Source organism: Apaloderma vittatum, unplaced genomic scaffold (assembly GCF_000703405.1).
Source record: "Apaloderma vittatum isolate BGI_N311 unplaced genomic scaffold, ASM70340v1 scaffold8405, whole genome shotgun sequence".
NCBI lineage: Eukaryota > Metazoa > Chordata > Aves > Trogoniformes > Trogonidae > Apaloderma > Apaloderma vittatum.
This window is the reverse complement of record NW_009717610.1, coordinates 2,356-25,796: the sequence shown is the minus strand read 5'-3', so window position 1 is coordinate 25,796 and position 23,441 is coordinate 2,356. Positions and strand designations below refer to the sequence as shown.

Here is a 23,441-nt window from a genome sequence, read left to right as displayed (position 1 = left end):
TATGCTACAACCTCACTTTGAGGGGGGCTAATTGAAGTGATTTGGCTTTTCACTAAACGTAAAATTTCAAGCACTTGCAAAAATGGACAAAAGAAAGAAGACCTCAAATGTAGTGGGACTCGTATTCCTCCATGTCTCCCTGTTGGTTTCTGGGGAATATCAGTTCAGTGGCAGTGATACACGCAGTTCTTTGCAGTAACCTCACTGCTTTACTCAGGAAAGCTCAGAGATTGAACCAGGTAAAACTGCATTATTTTATAGCTGTTGAGAGAAAAAGAGAGGTTGTTGGAGATGGAGAGGTTAACTATTTCCTTGCATATAATTCCAGCATTTTTTACACTGAGGGTGGTAATTAAGTACCATAGGTCTGCAAATGTCAAGGATTCTAAGGAAAACACTTTCTTCCTTTAAGAAAGTTAATGTATGAATATTTTAGAAAAAAAAAAAAAGGAGAGAGTTATCACATCTCTTCCTGTTTATTTCATGTTGGAAGCAGCTTTCCTTGAATGTATTTCTGTACTGTCTGGTGGTGAAAAAGCTGCCAGTAAAATATTTAAAAGAGTAAATCACCTATGTTTTTTAAGATTTTAGTAACAGAACTTGTGTTTAAATTATAATGTGGTTTTGCCTGTTGTTGATGAGGTGGGTTTTTTTCTTCATTCTGGCTATGTTATGTTAAAGGACTTCATTGGGTGATACCCAAGAGACAGAGATGTCAATAGAATCCAGTACAGATGCGTAGCAGCACAAGTTATTGTGTCATCGTTTTAGACTGTTCAGACGTCAATAGCAATTGTCATTCAGCCATGACATGGAAAGCTCATTCTCGTGTGATATTTCTACCATCACGTGTATTGCACTTCTGTATTCTTGTGTTAAGAGTCTGGTGACTCTGTCCTGTCACAAAACTCGCCTTGCAGAACCACAGCAGAACCACAAAGCAGAACCATAAAATGGTTTATGTTGGAAAGGACCTTTCAGACATCATCTAGTTCCGATCACCCTCCCATGGGCAAGGACCCCTTCCACACCTAGAAACAGGTTTCTGGTCAGCTTTGCCAGCTTCATCCCTAGAGGCAGGCCTGTGCTTCCATCCTGATTAAGCCCAGTGAGTTTCTGAACGGCAGCACAATTCTCCCCCTGCGGTTCCTCACACGTTCTCTTCAGGACCTCAGAAGCCTGACAAAGCTGCTTTCTGTTCTTCCTTGCAGCTCACGCCTCAGAGTGCTTGATGTATCCCTGTATGAATGGATATACACTGCAACTTAACATCAGGACCACTTGTTTGATTTCTTAAGTCAGGATAGTTGATCTACAGGAAAAGCTGCAAGTAAACAGACTGGGTTAACTCTGTGTGTGTTCTCTAGCCAGTGCTGGTGTTCTGAAACCAGTTCTTTGTATGTCTAATGGACATTTTTGTCTTTTTTCATGAAGAGCTAGTATTTCTGGCATCTTTATCCAGATCATGGTATGTTTTGTGCCAGTTTTTTCTCATGTGTCAGATGAGAAAAGGAGGAGCCCCTTGTCATGGAGGGGCATTCCCCTCTTCTGGCTCTCTTGTCTGCCACACTCTGAAATCTCCCAAGTTCAGTGTCTCTCAAGGAAAGGAACAACTTTTCCTGCCCCTCAAGGAACCCACTGACCCAGTTTTCTTAAAAATCCACACCATTATAGATGTAGAAGAACAAAGACTCTAAGAAAAGAAGGTTGTTACAGAACATACTGTGATTTAGGGTGTTGCTGTCCTGTATTAGAAGTTGAGTAACCTTCTGTGGCAGAATCTCAACATCAATGTGTCTTGCAAACAAAACAACAGCCCTGCAGCTCCTTTTTATTACTGGAATTACATCTGGGTTCCCAGCCCCTGGTTTAGGGTGTGGGGATTTTTTTCTGTTTGCTTGCTTGGTTTGTATATGTGTGTGGTTTTTTAGTCTTATGTCTACCATCTGGCTTTGGAAATTAACTAGGTATTTTTGTCCAAAGAAATTCCTTCTGTCATCCACGAGCATATAGTCATAAACTATACTTTCAAGTTCTAAAATAACCAAATTTTAATATTTTGCCACCCAAGTTTCCAATAGGAACACTGGTTTCAGTTAGCAATACCAGATATAGTTCAATTCCTGCTCCCAATTTCAGACTAACCCATGATTTCCCGATTTGCACCCAGTAAAGAGAAAATAGATAAATGCTAGTGTAGTATATCTGCATTTCAAAGTCTGCACACAGACTTTGTCTTCCTGTAGAAGTTTCTCAAAATTCACTTTCTGGCATTGTTTTTCCAGAGCAAGTAAATCCACATTGAGTTTACACCAAAATAAAATATTCTGGAATACTTATTTCACTCAGTTCTCAAATATGGACAAGTTGTTAAATACTTCCAGCCAAGAATCTGAGAACATCTGTGGGGTTCATTCCCTGTAGAAATTTCTCTCCCTGCCTCTCACAGCGTTGGATTTTTACTGTAACCTTCATATGTTGTTCTCCTTTTTTTTTTTTTTTTTTAAACTGCCTTTATCTTCTGTTTTCATGTTTCACTTGAAAAAAAGACACGTAACAGTGTAAAAGTTCACACGACCTTCTGGGCACACGTTACTATTTATTTCCCTTAAGTGAGCTCAGTGACTGAAAAGGAGGGACTGATGGTGTGAGGTGTGAAGCAGTGATGATTTGCACAAACATGTCGGGGGGCTTTACTGCCTTTACCTTCAGGCATCTAGGTCTGGACTAATGATCCCAAATGTCTTTTGCAGCCATGGGAGAGAATTTTAAATGTCTGCTTTTAGTATGAGATGGCTTAAACTGCTCACTTGGAACTTTATAGGAATTAGTCATATGCTCAAGCTGTGGTACTCCTATAATATTTTGGGACGGAAATGCCATGAGAGCACTGTCTTATAGGGACAACTTCCCTCTGGCAGACAGAAGCTGAGCTGCGACCAACAGGTCTCTGTTAGTCATTCAGTGTTTGCAGAGTCTAAACATGCTACTACAGCGGACTGCAAATTGGATATTTAATCAAAAATCAGAGAACTTATTTTAAACTTGAGGATTTCCCAAAACAGATAAAGAAGTCTGAGAAATTCTGGTCCCAGACCAGATTGTTCCAAGACCATTTCTGGTTTCATGCTAGGCTCATGACTTTCCTGTCTGACTTCTGTGAGTTTTGCTTTAAAGGATTCTTCCTCTTTCTGTTGGCATGAATCTTGAAAGTTCTATCACTTCTTCTGTGTCATTTCATGGTTATTTTTTCTGGTGAAAAAAGAGTAAAGAAGCTACAATAATTGACCTGAATACATGGTTATATAGTGTGCCTGTGTGTTTTAGTCAGATGCTAAATTTGTATTTTGAAGTAAGATGCAGAGATTACTTTATTAACAGCCGAGTGCTTTAAACAACTATTCATCGAAAAGTCCCTCCCTGAGCTGTACCTTCTTGTAATTGACAAGACACACACATGAGAAATTTGGTGTTTTGCCAGGAGGAGCCAAGTCTGCCATGTGATAGGGAGGTATTGCTTTGATAAACTGTTCAAGCTTTTATATAATACTAAAAAGAAACCACAGCTGGAAGATGTTTATGGTAGCTTCCTCAGCTTAAGAGAGCTGAGTTTCTCAACATGGCTTTTAAAGTATTTACCTTCACCTTTATCTTGCATTTAACACTCAACAGCAAATTAAATTTTGCTGTGAAGTACAGTGGTGTGCCAAGTTTTCAAAATTTAAGATCTATGGGGTGAATAGTTCGTTTTATAGATTTCCCCTACTTCCCCCCTTGAATCTTCACAATAATAAAACGCTTGTGGGATTTACAAGATGTTAACAGGCAGAGGCTACTTTGAACTTGGGCAGGGAGGGCTAGTTGCCTGTTTTTTCAGCTGTACTGTTAAAAGATATATCTGAACTATTTTTATGCACGTTCCTTGTATAAATTTCTTCTGAAGAAAAACAATTTATTGAGATATTCTGCTTGAATTTCATAGATCTCTTGTTTTATGGAAATGTTGGATTTAACGCTGATTTGAAGGACAATTTAGGGCATTGAAAAAAACAAAGGTTTATTAGTTACAATATAGTAAGCCTAGTTTGATGTTCTTCTACTGTTTTATTAATAAGCAGATCTTTTAATAATCTCCAGTGTATATTACTAAATGAGGTTTTTGTTCTGTTCTTTTCCAACCTTTTTCACTGCTCTCCAGCGCATAAAATCTGGCAGAGATGGCAGTGCACGTAGCCGCAGAGAAGGAAGTGCTGCTGGTGGTAAGTACTTAATGCCTCTGCTTACATATCAGATTTGTCTAAAGAAAATTTATCCTTAAGAAGAAAATTTTCATCAAATTGCACACATATATGCATTGAGTACTATATGTGTACGTCACAATTTTTCCTCGTACTTTATTGTCTTATTGGTACATGAAACCTCAACCAGTACAGCAGCATGGATTTGTTCTAAGATTTGTGCTTTGTATAGAGATCTCAGTGTATTCCTAAAGCCAATTTTCTACTTGTTTGCAGTACTGTGAACTTGAACATTTTTATCCTGTTAACTTGGAACTTGAACATTTTTATCCCCTTAACTTGGGAATATTTACTATAAGGAATCATTTATTGTAGCAAATCAGAACATGTAAGCCATGAAAAACAGGAATTCCTTGTGGCTTTATGTAGCATGGAGGAAAGGGAATTTTGTGCACACCGTCTAGTCTGTTACATGGGGTGTTTGTTAACAAGTTCAAGAGGCTGTTTTGTGCAGCTGGCTCCACAATAGGGAAGAGACATAAATGTAAAACTCTAGCAATGTAAGTCTGGAAACCGGCCTGCTTTGTCTTTGCAGCACTAGGTAGGCTGCATGTTGCAGAGCTAATGATTTTTCCCTCCCATAGTTAAATCCATGAAATGTTAGAAATGTTAAGCGTAATTGTTCCCTGCTGCTGCTTGAAGGAAACTAGCAGACTTAAGGCTACTTCAGCCACCTGGAAAAGAAAAAATCCTTTTTTTAACCCAAAAAGGAAATGTTTTCTTTGAATTCTGCTTTTAGTTTATCTTAATATCAAGGGGTCACATCAGGAGATATCCCCTATTAATTCTTGCCTCTCTTCCTTTTACAGATAAATAATTTATGATTTTTTTTCCTTGTTAGCCGTTGCTTTACTACATTTATCCAGTTCAGTAGGGTCATGAAAAATAATGGAAATTACTAATGTAATCTTAAGATGACCTTAGAATGCTGTTGCTATGAAGACTGCTCTCCCGGGTTCTCTTAAGAATGGGTTAAGAATGAGAGTTAGATGCTTAAAGAGTTCTCATTCCTTTTTCAGCTCAGTAGTTTCACTAGAGGAGCTTTTAAATCATTTATTAATCTGTAGAAAAAACAGTTCATCTAGGACTGAATTTTACTGAATTTTTGGCCTCACGCCAAAGTAATTCTTGGTAACAGGGAGGGATGGAAAAGTTTCTGGACTCTGTTGTTGCACAAGCCCTGTAATCAGGCAGTCAGCTCAAGGTGCCAGCACAACAGCAGCGTTGAGATGGCTTCGGTTCCTGGTTTCTGTCCTTAAGTGGAGAGCTGCTTTGGCTTGTAGCAAATAGAAATGCAGAGCAGCAGTGGGCACAGGCAAGAGTATTGACAGCCGTGCAAAACGTTGGCATCAGACATATAGGCAAATGGCACACAGGGTCTCTTTTCTTACAGCTGTATTTTGTAATTAGCCCTACCCTCACTAGTGAAAAAGGGATGTTATCGGGAGAGAGTGAGTCAGTAACTCAGCAAAAGAGGATACAGATTACAATCAAGCCAGAAAGATGCTGAGACAACCTTAACCCCTCAAATCACCAGTTTTGTCAATGCTTCTTTTAAAGACGGAAGTATCTATGGGAAGTTGTCTTGTTAAAAAAATTAATTAAAAAAAAATCCCTTCCTCTCCAGAGTTGAACACAATAGGAACTTTGACGGCAAGCTCTAGTAATTCTAAGGCTTTCCTCCTTCCCCCCATAACCAGAGTAATGGGAGAAGAGCAAACCAGACATTTAGGTTGCTAGCAACAAGAGGACAAGAGGGTAAGCAGGGTCAGGATTGACCTAAAATTTGTTCTATCGGTAGCTCCTAGATTGTTGCTCAAGATACTAGATACTAGGTCATATTCATGAAATAATGGAAAAAAACAGAGTTTGGGACTAAGTCTGTATAAGACCATGCTTGTGAAGTCTCCGTTACACAAATTCAGTGCCAAAGACCCAGCCTTTCTGGAAATGACTCAGCAGACAAGCAGAGGTACAAAGAAGCTCCTGTATTGGAGTTAACTTTCTGCTGGGATTCCTAATGAAATGTTACGACGAGATGTACTCTTACAAATATTTCTATTTACGAGTCAAAGGCATTATGCATTTTTTAATTAGTAATGTTGATTCTAGGGAACCTTATTGGTGAAGGAGCCGCACACTCACGGCAACAGATGTTAAGGGCTATGTTGTTGTTGTCTACCTTTTACTGAGGATGACTGAGAGAAATCTGAAAACCAATTTTGTCCAGCATTTGGTATTACTCACCTGGGTTATGGGTCTGTATTTTGCAGTTTAATGAATTTCTGAACGTGGCCTGTGTGAAAGACACATATGAAATATAAACATGGATTATTTTATTTCAGAATCGTAGTACACTTTTTTGATAAATTAATGGCTTCAAAATAAATACATAAAAAGAAACATTTTAAGATTAGTCTTTTCCAGTGGTGTTGCCAAGACCAAAGGGGATCCTTTTCCTACACTGTATGAGGGACTTGCCATCATTACTGAACCCAGTGAAGCGTGACATCTTCCTTATTTCAATATTCACTAGCTAAATGAAGTGTGTGTGCGTTCCAAGTATTTTAGGTGTGATATGTCTTATTTCTTTCTTCTTACCAGCTTAGTGTCCCCATCCTTGCTGGAATTCCTAACAGATTTTTTTTTTTTTCCCCCCAAAAAAAGCATTTTCTCCCTATCTGGCTACTTATATTAGGAGTATTAATAATTCAGGCTTCCTTGTTTTAGGAAATATGATGCAAAATCACTTTTAAGAGGAAGCTAAGAGGAAAGAGAACTAAGTCAGCAGAGTTTGGCCTTCATAGCACACCTGCTACTTTGCCAGTATAAATTCAAACAGAAGGGGCATGAGATGCATCAAAACATAATTTGAAAAATGTGATGAGTGAGTGCCTGGATGGTGGATAGATTAGAAAAAGGGAGACAAAGAAAACTTATATTTATATCAGTGTCAGTTAAAGTTTGCTCTTGTCTTTTGAGAAGGATAAGCCTTAATTCTAAAATGCCTATCCAAAATGGAATACATTTGTTCACTCTTACTATAAAAAGTGAAATTTTCTTCTCCCTACAATTACCATATTTATGATTTTTTTTTTAAATTCATGTTGGAATCAAAGGACATTGGTACACTTCCTTAAAAGTCTTCTTTTTAATTAAAAAAAGTGAAAGAAAATAGAAAAAAAAAACGTAAAACCTCCAGGGGAGCTAAGAGTTCAGGCAGTTCTCTAAACTTCCTTTCCAATAAGCTTTTCTCGTATTCACACTTTTTTGTGTTTTGCAGAGATGTGATGGTAACATCTAGAATTTGGACATTGTGATTTTTTTACTGTTCGATAGCATAAGGCCTTTCATAGATAAGGGAAAGCATGACTTTAGGGAACACATTACCCTGGCAGTGTTTACTTGGTCTCTGCATTTGCCCTGCTCTGTGAATGGGGATTTTTGTTCTGGATGGAAAAGAGGAGCCGCACAGTCTCGGGCAGGAGCCCAGGGAAACCGCGGTGAGCTGAGAGGATGAAAAGCCGAGCGTGTTGCGTTCTCCTTGTTCCCTCAGCCTGTCCAGAGGGATTTGGAAACGGAACCACATGAGAATACTTCAGGCACCTCTTCCCTTTTTCATCTCACCTGAGACAGTGTCAGTGGAGAAGTGGATTTGTCCATCCCAAACAAACATCCTGTGTTTAACCACCCTTTGCCAGCCCATAGGAGTCTCCTCCCGGCATACGGAAGCGTGCCGTAGGTTTGAGGGGAAGAGGCATCCCCAGTAATCTTGACTGGGACAGAGGCAAGAGATTCTCTTGTTACCGTGCAGCCAGGACTTCAGGATCATTTACTCTCTCGGTCTGTTGATACCGCATTAATTATGAAAAGCTGCGGGATTGTTCTACTGACTGGGTATGGAAAAAAAAAAATTATTATTTTTTTTTAAATAAACAAACTAAATATCTGAGTGTAGAAAACATTGTAATCAGTTTTGTGCATCTGAACTCACCTAAGGAGTCAGGTTAACCGACACACCACTAACAGTTTTTGTTCAACAGAATTTCAAATCAAAATGAACTGCAGGGGAGTTAAAAATCGCATCTGCTTGCCCTGCTGTTTCTTGGGTTTTGTTAATGTTCTGCCCATGGCGCTGAACTTACTGTTATCTTAGTCCATCCAAACCAAAGCCCTCTCTTCTACCAAGGTGGTATCTGCATCCCAAAGAGCTGCATTTAAACACATTCTGGATTTAGTGAAGCACCTGTAGTCTTTAAAAGCATTAGCCCACCGTGCACTTTGTTATATAAACACTGCAGAGAGGAGGTAGATTACCCTCTGGTAGCTTTTCCTGATAAGTAAAATGGTACTAAAAATTCTAATCTATGTCCTTTGTAATGCGGGAGGAATATCTAATGCAGGTAGTCTCAGCACTGTAATTACAGTTAGTGAGATTCCCTTAAAAATACAAATAAAAATATTTAGAATAAATTAAAATTACAAATAATAAATATCAATATAATGGATTTTATGGGTTGAAGTGATACACATACAGGTATCTTGCTAAGTAGAAAGTACTTTAAAAGATTTAGAATTTTTTTTTTGCTAGATATCACCACTGAAAATAGGATTATTCAAAAATAGGATTACTGTTGCAGTATGTTGCTTTATTCATTATTCTGATATATAAAATTAACAAATTTTTTTAAAACTAAGTTTTATAATTTTTTTCCCCTCCAAATAGTATGCAAAGGAATTAATTCACATTTGGTTTTGTAGGAAGTTGAACAAATCTGAACAGAAAAAATAATATTTATAATACAATAAATTAAATATCAAAAATATAACATTATGGGCATGACTTTTAAACAGATGAGAGGAAGGTAGGCACTGTACACGCAGAGTGTATTATTTATGTCTTTATATATGCAGTTCCCAGTTAAGACTATTGAACACAGACTTTTAAGGAAAGATAATGTCAGCATGATAACCCAAGTCCCAAGGATAATAATTTTACAGAGTAAATATATTTATAAATCAGATTTTTAAAAATATATTGACCAGCTCTGCTTAATCAGTTACTGTTGCTTTTTCAGCTGAAATCTGGAGCCATCAGTTTATGTGGCCTTATTATCTATGCTGGGACTGGCCTCCATGTGAACTACAGTTATTACATTGTTTTAAAAATAAAAGCACAATAAGTAAATAGATAAGGAGCACATATTGAGTGAAGGTTTCCTTAGATACAGTTGCAAGAAAAAATCTGTGAACCTTTTGGAATTTCATGGTGTTCTGCATTAATTTGTCATAAAATGTGATCTAACCGTCACCTACGTCAGGATTATTGACAAATATCATGTGCCTACAATAACACAAAAACAATTCTGATCCTCCATGTCTTTACTGAACACACTCATTCAATATTCAGAATGCTCGTGGGAAAAGTAAGTGAACCCTTGGAATCAATGACTGGTTGACCTCCCTTGGCACCGATAACCTCAACCAGGTTCTTCCTGTAGCTGTGGATCAGAGCTGCACGTGGTTCGGGGGAATTTTTGCCCGTTCTTCCTGGCAGAACTGCTTTAGCTCTGTCGTATTCTTTGGGTGTCTCAGGTATAGGGCTCTCTTCAAGTCATTCCACACCATCTCTGCTGGGTTGCGGTCTGGGCTCTGACTTGACCACTCCAAAAGGAGGATTTTGTCTTTCTGAAGCCCTTCTGTTGGGCACTTGCTCTGGTGTTTTGGTTCATTGTCCTGCTGCATCACCCAGCATCTACAGAGTTTCAGCTGACATACAGACTTTCTCACATTATCCTGAAGAATTTTTTTATGCACTTGGGAATTCATCTTCCCCTCAATGACTGCAACTGGGCCAGGCCCCAATACAGCAAAGCAGGCCCAAATTGTGATGTTTCCTCCACCGTACTTTAAGGTTGGGATGGTGTTTTCATGATGATACGCAGTGCCCTTTTTACACCAGATGTAGTGCTACTTGATCTTTCCAAATAGCTCAGTCTTTGTTTCATCAGTCCACAAAACATTTTGCCAACACTGCTGTGCAGTGTCAGTGTGCTCTGTCGCAAACTTCAGGCGTGCAGCAGCGTTCTTTGTAGTAAGCAGCGGCTTCCTTCGTGGTGTGCTGCCATAGATACCCTGCTTGTTCAATGTTTTATGTACTGTAGACTCATGAATGCAGATGTTATCCAGTTCCAGTGATGCCTTCAACTCTTTGGCTGTCACTCGGGGTTGTTTCTTTACCTCATTGATGAGTCTTCTTTGTGCTCTTCGGGTCATTTTGACTGGGCGCCCACTTGGACTGGTGAATTTCGAAGGTCTTTGAAATCACTTCATAACCCTTTCCAGCTTTATGTAAATCAACAATTCTCGATCGTAGCTCTTCTGACAGATCTTTTTGGCAAGGCATGGCTCACATAAGCATGCATCTTGTGTGGAGCAAACTCAAAAAGTTTGAGTGGTTTTCATCAGTCAACGTAGCTCTAGTTCACACCTCTGAGTTCATTTTCTCAACAAGACTCCAGGTTAACCTGACTCTGATTAGCTTTTTTGAGGTCAGCTCAAGGGTTCACTTACTTTTTCCACTAGCATTTCAAACATTGAATGAGTGTGTTCAATAAAGACATGGAGGATCAGAATTACTTTTGTGTTACTATTTTAGGCACGTGATATCTGTCAATATTCTTGACATAAATGACAGTCAGATCACATTTTATGACAAATTAATGCAGACCACCATGAAATTCCAAAAAGTTCACATACTTTTTCTTGCAACTGTACAGAGAGCAATTTAGTTAAGCAGTGGTCTTCCATTATTCAAACAGTTTATTTAATTAGGAGCATGTGTTTTTACAGTTACTAGAGTAATGCAGATATAATTAACTTGCAGTTTAAGAAATGTCTGCCCATAGTCTTTCGATTAGAAGTACAGTTAGACAGATGTTAACACTCAAAGCTGTACTATTAGTAGAGAAAAACTACCAAAAAAGCCTTTCATCCAGAGCTTTTATTATTATCCTTTGTCCCAATGCTAGCTTGGTTTCAATCTGTAGTATTAGTTCAGTCAAAGTTAATCACATTCCCATAATCCAAAAGCTGGACTGTGTATAAAATATTTATCCTGGATTTGGCAGGTGGCAGGGCAGAGAATGGTGAGTCAACGCTGGAAAACTCACCTCTAAAAGCATGCATGTCTGTAATAAAATGCTTTAAAAACAGTTCCTCCCCTGAAGTTCCCTTCACTGTAGGATCCCAAAATCCTAAAGTCTACATTGGAAGTTTATACTCCTTAACATTGGCTAAATTATTTAAGCATCTATACCAAACAAAAACATACAGATGATTTATGTGCAAACAGAAATACGAAAAGTAATTTCAAGATGAAATTTAAACATCTGGCAGATCATGTTATGTGGTCAGCAAAATTTTTAACAGCTGCCGTCTTGGCAGCCAAATCCTGTATCCCATGGCAGAACGTCAAGAAAAGCCTTACCCCAAGTGGCTCAACAGTTGGGAGAGTCCTCCTGAAAGGTGGACCTGTGGGCTTGAGCTCCCTCAGGTGAAGGCAGGCATTGAAGCTTCCTGAGCTGCTGTCTGGCATCTCCATGTAAGGTTGATGGTGTCAGCCACCTCCTGTTCTCTTCCAGATGTACTTTAACATGAAAGATGCTGCTTTTCCACTTTTTTAGGTATGCTCAGAGCATAGTGCAAGGCAGTGTTCAGTTCTGGGTGCTGCAGTGTAAGAAAGACATTGAGGTGCTGGAGCAGGTTCACACAAGGGCAACAAAGCTGGTGAGGGATGTGGAGAACAAGCCTTCCGAGGAGAGGCTGAGAGAACTCGGATTGTTCTGCCTGGAGAAGAGGAGGCTGAGGGGAGACCTTATCGCTCTCTACAACTACCTGAAAGAAGATTGTAGTGAGGTGGAAGTCGGTCTCTTCTCCCAAGTAACAAGCAATAGGACGAGAGGAAATGTGCTGGAGTTGTGCCAGGGGAGGTTTAGACTGGGTGTTGTGAAAAATTGAATGTTGTGCTGAAAGAGTGGTGAAGCATTGGGACAGGCTGGCCCGGGGAGTGGGGGGACAGGCTGCCCAGGTAAGTGGTGGAGTCGCCGTCCCTGGAGATGTTCAAAAGACGTATAGATGTGGCATTTGGGGACATGGTTTAGTGGTCATGGTAGTGTTGGGTTGACAGTTGGACTTGATGATCTTAGAGGTCTTTCCCAACCTTAATGAGTCTATGATTCTATGGAGACTTGGTAGGGTTTTGCATATCGGTTTAATGTAAACTAACCATGGGCAGCTGGCAGAAGAGGTGTCAGCCTTCCCTTCACTCCTGCTGCTTCTGGAAAGAACAGTGCAGCCCCTCTCAGCATTTCTTTCCTTTCCTGTACGTTCTTGCTGCTTCCCTTGCACTACTTCTAACCTTCTGGTGAGTTGGTTCAGTTCATTAAACACAGTAAACAAAATGTCTGGGCAACTGAACCAAGTCTGAAGCCTCAAAAGCTGCGTTTGTGTCAAGAGGTACATTTGCACACTGCAACAACCCTCACAATTCCCTTTTATGTGTTGGCTCATAAACAGAAAGGGAACTTGGGCACCAGGGTCACACACTGAATGCCCTGCAGGCATCTTGCTGCTCAGGATGACCATTGTGGGCAACGAAATTGTGGCAGTAAGTGCTTACGGAACTTTAGAGCTCTGCAGCAGGGTTAGTTGGTGAGGTTTGGGTACTGCAAGGGTTGGACATCCGCTAGATGGAGAGAGAAAAGAGGGGGAAATTTGGCTTGAAATTTTGGACTTACTGCTTCATTCCCTTCTTGGATGTAGCCCTCATGAAAGTTAAGGATCGTAGGATATCCAAGGAAACTTCTGTTTTCAATTGTTTGGTTTAGGGCAGTGCCAGGTAGCTTGTAGGTATTATGTTTATCCCAGCCATTTTGGTTTATCTACCATCTTTTTTTTTTTCTTCTTTTAGTTCATATGAAATCTTTTTTCTTCTTCTGGTAGTATCACTAAAACCCCTGTGTTTTCCTCCTTAACGGTTTGAAACATTTGATATGCCATCTTTTCCCTCTTTCATTCTACCCAGTTCTTCCTTTCTGGAACCAACCAATTAAGACTACAGAGTTTCTTTGAGTAGTTCAGTCATTCCCTAGTGTAGTTTCCGCTGCATCGTTCCCGTCTTTGCACGTCCTTACTGCTTCTTCCAATTTTATTCATTATTTTGTAAATTGCTTGTTTTCCATTGCACAAGACACTCTGCTTTCTCCCACCCTGCTCTTTCTGTCCTTGTTGAACATTTTGTATTCTCCTCTAAAATGTCCTTACAATGTTTACATCCCCACCATCTCTGAAGTTCAGCACTCACCTCATTGTTGCGCAGCCCTGCCCAAAGCCAGAGGAAATCAAGAGGTGACCCTTTTGCAATTTCACAGCTGTTTGGCTGAGCCCCACCAAATCAAGCCCAGTGACTTCTTTCAGTTTCTTCACATCCTTCTGTAAGATTTCACTTCTGCTGTGAAATCTGCCAGTGAGAACTGATCCAAGGGAGGTTGATGTACATTAAAAGAGACTTTTCTTGCTTTGAAGTTTCATCTGTGATCTGTGCCTTGTAAATATATTAGCTGTTTGACATGTGACTGTGTGTATTATTCTGGGAGCAGAGTCATTGTCTTCCAGTTCAGGGCTGAGTAAACTGAAGTCCCCAGTAGTATTGATAGAGAAATAAAGATTTGTCATCTTTGTGGAAGTTTTGTTTTGCTTTTCAAATAGTAGCAATATTTATAAAAAGAACATTGATAGTAAAGAAGGCAGTGGAACTGTGTCACCAAGTCAGGACTTTGTAATTAATGTTTGCTGAGTGAAACCCGCTTTTGCTCCTTACAGGTGGAGGACTTTTTAAGAACAGCATTGTTTCATGTTGTAAATGAGCACGTTTGTATTTGACCGCGTGGCACATCCTGCCCTGTAAATACACCGAGCCAAACGAGAAATGTTTTCTCCTAGGAGGGGAAAAAAAAAAATCGTGTACAAATTTCTTTTAGCAGATGAGATTGACAGCTCGCCATGAATGTGAAAAAGAGATTCAGAGGTGAACAGAATATTTAAATAGTCTGGAATACCTCTGTGGCGAGAGAACGTTAACCTGATGTCTGGGCACGAGGCCGCCCTTGGAGCCGCCGCATTCCTTGGGGCCCCACCGCAAACAGAGCTGCCGCACAGCGTGTACAGCGAGGCGTGGGGCCACGATGCTCTGGGTACACGACTCGTGCTGCTGTGCAGACAGCACATGCCAAATACATGCTGCTCGCCAAAAGCAAAGTTAATGTTGTATTTAAACCTTGACAGCGTTTAGCAGGTGGATCAGACTAATATATTACTGAGCGCACAGCTGTGTGAAATGTCCATGTACATTGTGGCACTGTTTATATTTATCACGCTTACTTTAACTTCAGAATGTGACTAATTTATAAGCGACTGAAATGCCAGTGTTTGAAGCAGAAATATTTGAATGTGTTTACTCCAAAGTAAATAAGGCTATGTGTATATATTTTTGATTTTTGATTTGAATTAAAACACACATGTGTGGACACAGTGCCCATTGTGTTTTAATGACCACTAGTACAAAAGAGCACTGTATCCATCCTGAAAAGTTGGTTTCATCCAAATCTTGTTTGACAGATAGTAGCTGAATTTATGTTGTTCTTGTATCATGATTCAACAGAACATAACAGTACGTTACTTCAGCTTTTTTTTTTTCCCCCAGATAGTGGCAGTACCAAAGGGGAAAGACTGAGTGCCAAACTGAAAGCTTTGCCTGGAACAAATGAACCCTATGAAAGCAGCAGCAATAAAGAAATAGGCAAGTGGGCATCTTATATCTTCTTAGTGCAAGTAAAATAATGTACAACTTTTTACATATACCTACATACACAATGTCTCTGTACAAGCAAGGTACCAGCAGAAATGACAATGACACATGCTGGTCCACATCCTAGACCTCAAAGAAAAGGGAGATGGAAATATAAATTTTTGGAAGAGTGTGTAAAATTGGACAATTAGGAAAAGATTTTCCTTGTGAAATAAACGTGAAGAATGGCTTTAGCTTTGATGTTCAGAGCTCTCTATAAAGTAACTGTAAATATTAAGAAATGTGGCCCATGTAAATACTTATTACTTTCAATGTCTGTCCAATGCATCCTTCAGTCACTTCTTGTGGTTCTGCAGTCAGAAGTTCTTCACTAAGTTTGAATTTTCAAAGGTGTTTAAGAACCCAAGCCCACATAGAATCATAGAATCATCATAGAATGGCCGAGGCTGGAAGGGACCTTAGAGATCATTTAATCCAACCTCCCTGTCATGGGCAGGGACGCCACCTCTCGACTAGACCAGGCAACACACGGGGACCGAACGGGGATCGAACCCGTGACCTCGGTGTTATCAGCACCGCGCTCAACCGACTGAGCTAACCGACCCCCACTGAAATGTGGTACTTCCTAAAAGGCCCCCCCGCCCAACCGACTCATCAGCCTTGCTGTTCCATGGGCTTTTCTGAAGTCTTTTTCTCATTCAATGACTGTAATAAAACGAGAGATTTATTTTGAAAAAAAGAAAGAAAAAACCACTTCTATCACTAGCGCTCGGGTACTTTGCTGTGCCTTGGTTCCTGAATGTGGTACCTTGTTCTCCTTCTGTGTTTGGGTGCACTTTCTGGTCCGCATTTCAAAGACCCCTTAGAGATGTGTAATGCTAAAACCCGCTCGTGTTTTGTCATGTATGTTTGAAACAAAGCTAAAACTACTTTCAGGTAACTATTCCAAATGTATTTATTTAAACCCTAGATGCCTCCTACGTAGATCCACTTGGCCCACAAGCAGAAAGACCAAAAACCGCAGCAAGAAAAAGAATTGAGGAAGATGACTTTGCTGATGAAGAATTAGGAGAGGATTTGCTCCCAGAGTAGCACATGGTCCACTCATGTAATTTTTGTTTTTATCCTTTTGAAAATTTTTGCAGAGAGCTTTCATCCGTGATGATTTTTTGGTGGATTTTTATAAAATAGTTGAGAAATACTTTGATTATATGGTATCTTGCATTAAAAATATTAATTTCGCATTGCAGTGTCTTTCATAATTAATTTTTAAAGAAAATAGCGATGATGTTACTTTACTCATGCATAAAAACTACACAGAAGTTCAAACCCATTGCAAACTGTATCAAATTCGTAAAACTTTTGCTTTCAAGGTAGGTCCAATGATAATACAAAGCACAGCAGCCTCTGAAATTCCACCTTTCAGTGCGAAATACTTCGATGTTTTAAGGTAAAAAGTCCCATATCCTTCATCCAGAGCCAGAATTTAAGGCTTGTGAATTAACTTTCTGAAAATGTTGGATATGGCCCCGCGTTCAGCAAAGCACTTAACAGTGACACTGAAGAAGGCATCTTAATTCTAGTCTCTGCTTTGGTGTACCAGGGCCATTTTGCAGCCTTTGGGGTATTTTTGCAATCACAGAGGTGAGGTTTTTTATTTTTTTATTTCCATCAGTCAAGAGTGGGCAGGATTTCAGTCCAGTTTGTTCAGAATTGTTAATTAGATTTCTGCTTTTGAATCTTACGTTGGGGATTGTGGCACTGGCTACACAGAGGTAGCTTTCTGCAGCCTAGGTTGAGTGTGTGCAAAGATGTTATTGACAGAATCATTTTGCTTATGGACTGGACAAGATTGATTTGTAGTCATTGAGATGTTAAACAGGAACGTGAGGTTCCTGATTTGTATCACTTTTCAGAGATAAAAATAATAGCTGCATGTTCAGAATTTCCTAATAAATCCTTGCAAAAATAGTACGCAGGGGTGGCAGGGGCATTTTTAAAAAAACATTGGTGTGAGTTTAGTTTAATGGTTAGACACTGGTTATTTCCCTTTGAAATGCAACAACTCAGTCTTCTGAAATGTCCAGTGCACGTTCTCAGGTTTGGTGCTTAGACTGTTTCTCAGCAAGCGACAATGGAAAGTTCTCTTCATGAACTGTTCTTCCCAGGTTTTAAAAACATCTGCCTGGTCTTATGTTCGTGCAAATGGTCAGAAATACTTGTGTAATGGCACAGTTATAGGAACGTGGTGCTGCGGGGTTTATGGTGCAGTTAATTAACTGCTTTATACGTAACACCTTGGCCATGGTTCCCAGTGCAGCACTCGGTCTGGGGCTGCCCCAGCCTCCACTTGTGGCATGAGCAGAGCACGTTCATCGCAGCTTATGGAGCGTTTCTGAGGAGGTCACCACAGAGGAAAGACACGGTCCGTTTTGGGCCCTGATCCTTCTAGAGGACGGAAAAGTGCGTGAGAGGATGTGGATGCTGCCTGTCTGACTTCTGCAAGTCTTCCCTGTGCTGCAGTTCTCTCTTAGCTGCAGGTAGAGAAAGAAAGGGAAAGCAGACTTCACAGAATCACACAGAATCATAGAATTGTTGAGGCTGGAAAAGGCCTCTGAGATCAAGTCCAGCCTATGACCCAACACCACCACATCGGCCAGACCCTGGCACTAAGTGCCACATCCAGCCTCTCCTTAAACACCTCCAGGGATGGTGACTCCACCACTTCCCTGGGCAGTGCATCCCAGTGCCTGAGCACCTTCTCTGTGAGGAAGTGCTTCCTGAAATCCAACCTAAACCTGCCCTGATGCAGTTTCAGGCCGTGCCCTCTCGTCCTGTCACTGGTTGCCTGGGAGAAGAGCCTGACCCCCACCTGACTGCACCCTCCCTTCAGGCAGTTGTAGAGTGATGAGGTCCCCCCTAGTCTCCTCTTCTCCAGGCTTAACACCCCTGGCTCCCTCAACCTCTCCTCACAGGACTTTCTGTCTAGTCCCTTCCCCCGCCTCATTGCTCATTGCTTATGTGGCTGAAGAACTTGGAGTCCACACCGCAATGCTAACGTACCACACCAGAGCAGCCTTTTTTCTTTTTGACTCTGTTTGATTCAGCTGAGGAGACTTTCCGTGTCTTGTAGGATGACAGAGAAGTGGGTTGTCCTTATTGTTTGCATTGAATCCCTGGGTTCACTGCAGACTTCACCATTTTCCTGTTTTCTGCTCATTGACGGCAGCCCAAAGGCAGGGTGCTCCTGTCAACACGGAGCCCCCGTACTGCTGTCACTGCTGTCACTGGAGTGTATCCTGGGTCCCTTGCAGAGCAGGCAGGAACTTGCTGTCTGTGGCACTGGGCAGCCCTGACCTCTCCTCACTGAGGCGACCCCCACAGCCCCACCACTGCCAAAGCCCAGTACAACAGTGTGTATTTTTAGTATTTGCAATGAAATGTCAGTCAGAAAAAGAAAGGAGGGAAGATGGAAAAGCAATTGAGCTGAAAAATCCTCAGAGAAGGACTCAGGCAGACGACTTAACCTTTCGATCACCCTCAAGACCCAGCTTTCTCTTACCTGTTCTTCAGTGCTGCTGTACCTACTGCTCTGGTCATGGGATGACATATTCTGGGATATCATGGTAGTTCTTTTCGATCGGCTTAAAGTCTTGGAAGATCTGGACCTCCAGGATGCAATGTGCTGGTCAGGAGGGAGCATCTTCAGCTACAAACTGCAGTGGAATGAGGTATCTGACTAACCCTAGCAGGAGAAGGTGTTTGGGACAGTGGCAGGGAGTGTAGATAAACCTGTGAAACAGAGCAAAGGAGAAGACAGGCAAGATACCGTCATGATCTTCTAACACAAAACCATCTGAGTAGAGCATCTGATCAAACACTGCAGTCACACAGGCATGCCCGTGATAACGGGTATGAATTACTGATACTTTGGGATATGGTTCACAACTTAGTCCATAGAAACATTCCTATGGGCATCACAGAGATTTTGATCAGCAGCGGCTTCTGGCCTAACCGCCCGTTATGTAAATTCCTGTTTTACAAACAGAATTTCGCTTCTGTTCCACTGCTTTTTTTTGATCCAGTTTTTGTTGCACAAACTCCCAAGAAATTCTGGAACATGTTGTTTCCTATAGCATGAGGATCTGATTATATAATGCTCTGCATTATGATGTGTTTGCATGTTATTTTGCAAGCACAGTTGAGCTTGTTCTGAACTGAGAGAAAGCCATGTGGTGGATCCAGCTCCAACTCTGGAATAGGAAATCCTGCTGACAGTCAGAATGATTTAGCACAGGTTCATCTCCTTCAAGCCCGTGTTAAATGGGGCTACATCTCTACTAGAACTGCAGCATTGCCAGGGCAGGCCCACAGCAGAGGAGCTGACGTGTAACCACCCACGTGGTGAGAGCAGTAGCGCGCTCCTCAGTGTGGTTTTGGCCTGTGAGGATTCGCAGTCTCCCAGACAATTCCCTCGCACGACCCAAAGGCTAGCCTGGGCCGGGAACCATTCTTTGAATCATAGAATCATTAAGGTTGGAAAAGATCTCTAAGGTCATCAAGTCCAAACATCAACCCGACACCACCATGACCACTCAGAATCATAGAATCATTACAGTAGCTTTGGTGTAGCTTCCTTCTCCAGCTGTGTGAGATGTTGTATGCTGTTACCCGAAAAGTGAACTCGTCTCCCGGTGTGCAATAAGTCAATTCTCCCACACCCAGGAGAGATGTTGCTAATTTATTCAGGTTTGCACAATCCTGGGTGCAATTTCCACAAATCAAGCGCACCCGACACAAGTTTCTTTTATACACAAAAGTTGCAAGATTATACACTCCCCTTGACAACGGTTGGCTAATAATTTACATAAAACTGCAATATTCACTGACATTAAAGTTCTACCTGTGCGCATGCTCACGGGACGGGTCACCTGGGGAAGGGTCTTTCTGACCTGTGGGTGTGATTTTTGGTATTATAATGAAGGCAGATCACTTGAGGATACCTGAACTTTGAGTTTTGCTGTTAAGTTGGCCTATTCTTTGGAAATTTTATTGGCCTATTCTTTTCATCGTCCATACAGTTCTTTGAAGTTTCTTTATAAAGAATGCCTTATCTCCATTATTGTTATTAAGTCTAAATTTCTAGATACAAAACATCTTAACCTAGTAAAATGCTTAACGTACTGTTGGGTTACAATGTGAGGGAACACAAGCTGTGACAACCCCTCTGGACTCAAGGCGGGAGAGTGATCCCTGGTCAGGATGGACACAGGTGGAATCCGTTCAGGAGAAAGAAGCTGTGTGCGTGTCCGAAGTGCTGCGCCAGCGCGTTTTTGGAAGGCCTCGAACTCTTGGCAGGTGTTCACACCCACATGATTCAGGCAGCTCGGGACTCAGGAAGCGTGGCCAAGCCAGGGGGTGCTGTGTCTGAAATAGTTACCGGGGTTGTGTGCAATCATTGTGCTGTGTTGATGTGATGACCCTGTCCCCATCCTGGACGTAACTTGGCTGCCGTTCAGCTCGGGTGCAACGTGAGTTGTGTTCCCTGCTGCCATGTAGGATGCCCCCAGGCCTGCGGTAGGTCTCAGAAACCGCAGGACTGGAGACCCTGCATGAGCTAAATAATTCTACCTTCATCCCAGAAATTCAAGCAGAAACATTTAGTCAGGTTTGGCTCTGCAAAACGGAGTCCATCTCCAGAAGCCACACTGCAGGTATGTGTTTCCAGCACCGTTCAAGCCCTGATTTTGTGTTTATCGGTCTGGAATTAGGAAATCATTTAAAATTCCTGAATGAAGTTTTGGCAAATCCAACAGGACTGCTGTTAGGTTTTGTTTGTGGGTCGTGGTTTTTTATCATCTTAGGAGGGCAATAATATGAACCTAGGAAAATGCTAATGCTCTTCAGGAACAGACTCGTGGGCTATTTTAGTTCGTGTTATCAAGAAAAACTTATTGGTCACAATATTAAACAGTCCTCAGTTGGCCCGTGAGACCTGAGATATTCTGTAGGTTGTCTTCAGGATGTGCTGGATTCAGTTTAGATACAAAATGATCTTTCTCTTTACATGTATGAAAAATGTCACTTTTTACAGTAGGCTCTCGGGTAATGACCCTGAGTCACGGTCATTTTACAAAGCATACAGAAATACAGTTTCTTGGATGAAGGTGGAAAGTTAATCACAGCAATTCTGTCTCTTGAGACAGACATTTGTCTTCTTGATTCTCTCTCTCTCTCTCGTGTCTTCTGTCTATCGCTGCTTCAAAAATATCCTTTGAGAATAGCCTCTTGGAGCATAGGCTGTGGACACGCTAGTTGCTTGCCCTGATGATGAGCATCTTAGCAGCATAAATAGCCAAAGATAAACAATTACCCAGGTAGTAATTAATTTATTTCTAAAGAGCCTAACTTCACAATATCAAAGCATTCTTACTCACGTTTCATGTTTCACCCTGAACATCCTTCACTACCTATTGCGTAACTCATTACTTTTAAAACCAGGCTATTCTAGACTAACATGGGAACTGAAAACTGAGCAAACAAAGGACAAATAGTTCTGCAAGTCTTATGATGAAGGGCTGTTTTCCTTCTTGGTTCTTTTGCAAGTGTAGTACAAGACTGTAAGAAATTAATCTAATTTGATTGTTCTTGACTTCGGAGGCATGGGTTCTCAGCTTTTCAGTAGCAAGACAATTTTTAACCTGTTTGCCTCTCAGTTTCCATCTTTGCAAATTGAAAGACATTAAGGATTCTCCACTTTGCAAGAATTCAGTTTTGCAAAGCTAAATTGCGCAACAAATGTAAAATTCACTGAGATCCTGCTGCAGAAGATGCGGAAGCTGCAAATGCAGGGGAGAGGGAATAGCGACAGAGTCAGCAGTTTGGATGACACGTTATCTGCAAAGAGAATGTGTGAGAGAAGGATGTCTTTGGGGAATAATTTAATTCTCTGTCTGAAGATTTATACTTGCAAGTGATGCCAGCTGAGTGTTTTTTCCATACAACAAGTTGTTCAACTTGAAGATCTGTATGATGATTTTATAATGTTTCTTTGCATCATTATTTCTGATAGAGATGAGATCTCGTTAATGTATACAATGCTCGTTAATGTATACAATTCAGGATGGGGACGGGCACCTGGAGTATGCCAGGCAATTGTACCATTGCTGTGACTAACACATTACTGTGGCATCATTAATAATGCTTGTTACAATAATGTGCTTTATTCATGTATCCGGAACTGGCTGCCATGACAGGACTGCTATGGAAGGCAAAAATCCCAACCAAGAGAATACCCTGACAAGGTTGCTCATTGGTGATTAATGTGTCTGGCTTCATTCTTGCACCTCCCAGCAGGTTTTCCTGAACATGCTAATGGTCCCAAATTTTCTTAATGGTCTGATGATAATGTATTTGAGTAGGATATTTTTCTCCAGCTGCTACTAACGATGTAAGACTAACGATGTAAGACTGACGATACAGACCTTGTGTGGTTTTTGTATGTTTCGGCATTTAACATTGCATGAAATGTTCTCACGTGCAGAAGATGTTTCTTCTTATTAACATGAATCCACAAAAAATGCCTGCCTTATTCTTGCACAACGCAGTTTTCTTTTAAACATCCTGACTTTCTCAGAGCAGCAGTTTGTGGAACTGAACTTCTTAATAACTATCTGACACTGGTGACTACGGTGATAGTCTCGGGAGAGAGGCAGTTGCCACTCTCAAGTCTGCATATTGCATGACAACCCCCAGAAAGAGCATTTAGAATATTATGTAAAAATGAAAGAAATGCTTTTTCTACTACCCAGTAGATTTCCTTCTGTCTCTTCTATTAGTGATAATTTTCTCTACCCCATCCTCTATAACTTTTCCCTTTTGTTTTGGTTAAGAAGAGATAAGGTAAGGTGAATAAAGGAGGATAAGAAATGGTAAGGAACACCATGAAGCTCACCAGAATCCAATAAAATAGAACGTGAAGACTGGTTCATATTAGAATTCATAGGTTAAATGGTTGTACAGAAGGAGATGAACTGTTGCCTTCATTTGTAACACTTTCTGGGCCAGGAAAGTGGAAAAGTTTACTGTAATATGCCCCTTTAGGGCAACACCAGAAGCTTGGGAGATTTCTGAGAACAACATTTATGAACTGTAAAAGGTAGCCGTCATTTTTTGCCAGCAGGTACAAAAGTGCCTACAATGTACTAGAAAACAGAAGTCTAGGCATTTTCTAAGAATGTAGAACATTGTAACAAAAATATTTATATTGGTATGAA

The 23,441-nt window shown here is 40.9% G+C and overlaps 1 protein-coding gene and 1 non-coding gene across 3 annotated transcripts in view; one reads left to right on the top strand and one right to left on the bottom strand.

The window, feature by feature from the left end:
- The window catches only part of IFT88 (intraflagellar transport 88), a 52,022-nt gene extending 35,765 nt beyond the window's left edge, over positions 1-16,257 (top strand). Inside the window, exons 23-25 of one of the 2 annotated variants that reach the window (XM_009869969.1) lie at positions 4,199-4,256; positions 15,061-15,156; positions 16,136-16,257. In XM_009869969.1, coding sequence (XP_009868271.1) covers positions 4,199-4,256; positions 15,061-15,156; positions 16,136-16,257 — 276 coding nt within the window. Of the gene's footprint in view, positions 1-4,198; positions 4,260-15,060; positions 15,157-16,135 lie in introns of both variants that reach the window. The other variant, XM_009869968.1, reaches the window with a different exon arrangement.
- Positions 15,697-15,770, bottom strand: TRNAI-GAU. Its single transcript has one exon. It is a non-coding gene; the product is annotated as a tRNA-Ile (tRNA).
- Positions 16,258-23,441: the final 7,184 nt, after the last annotated feature.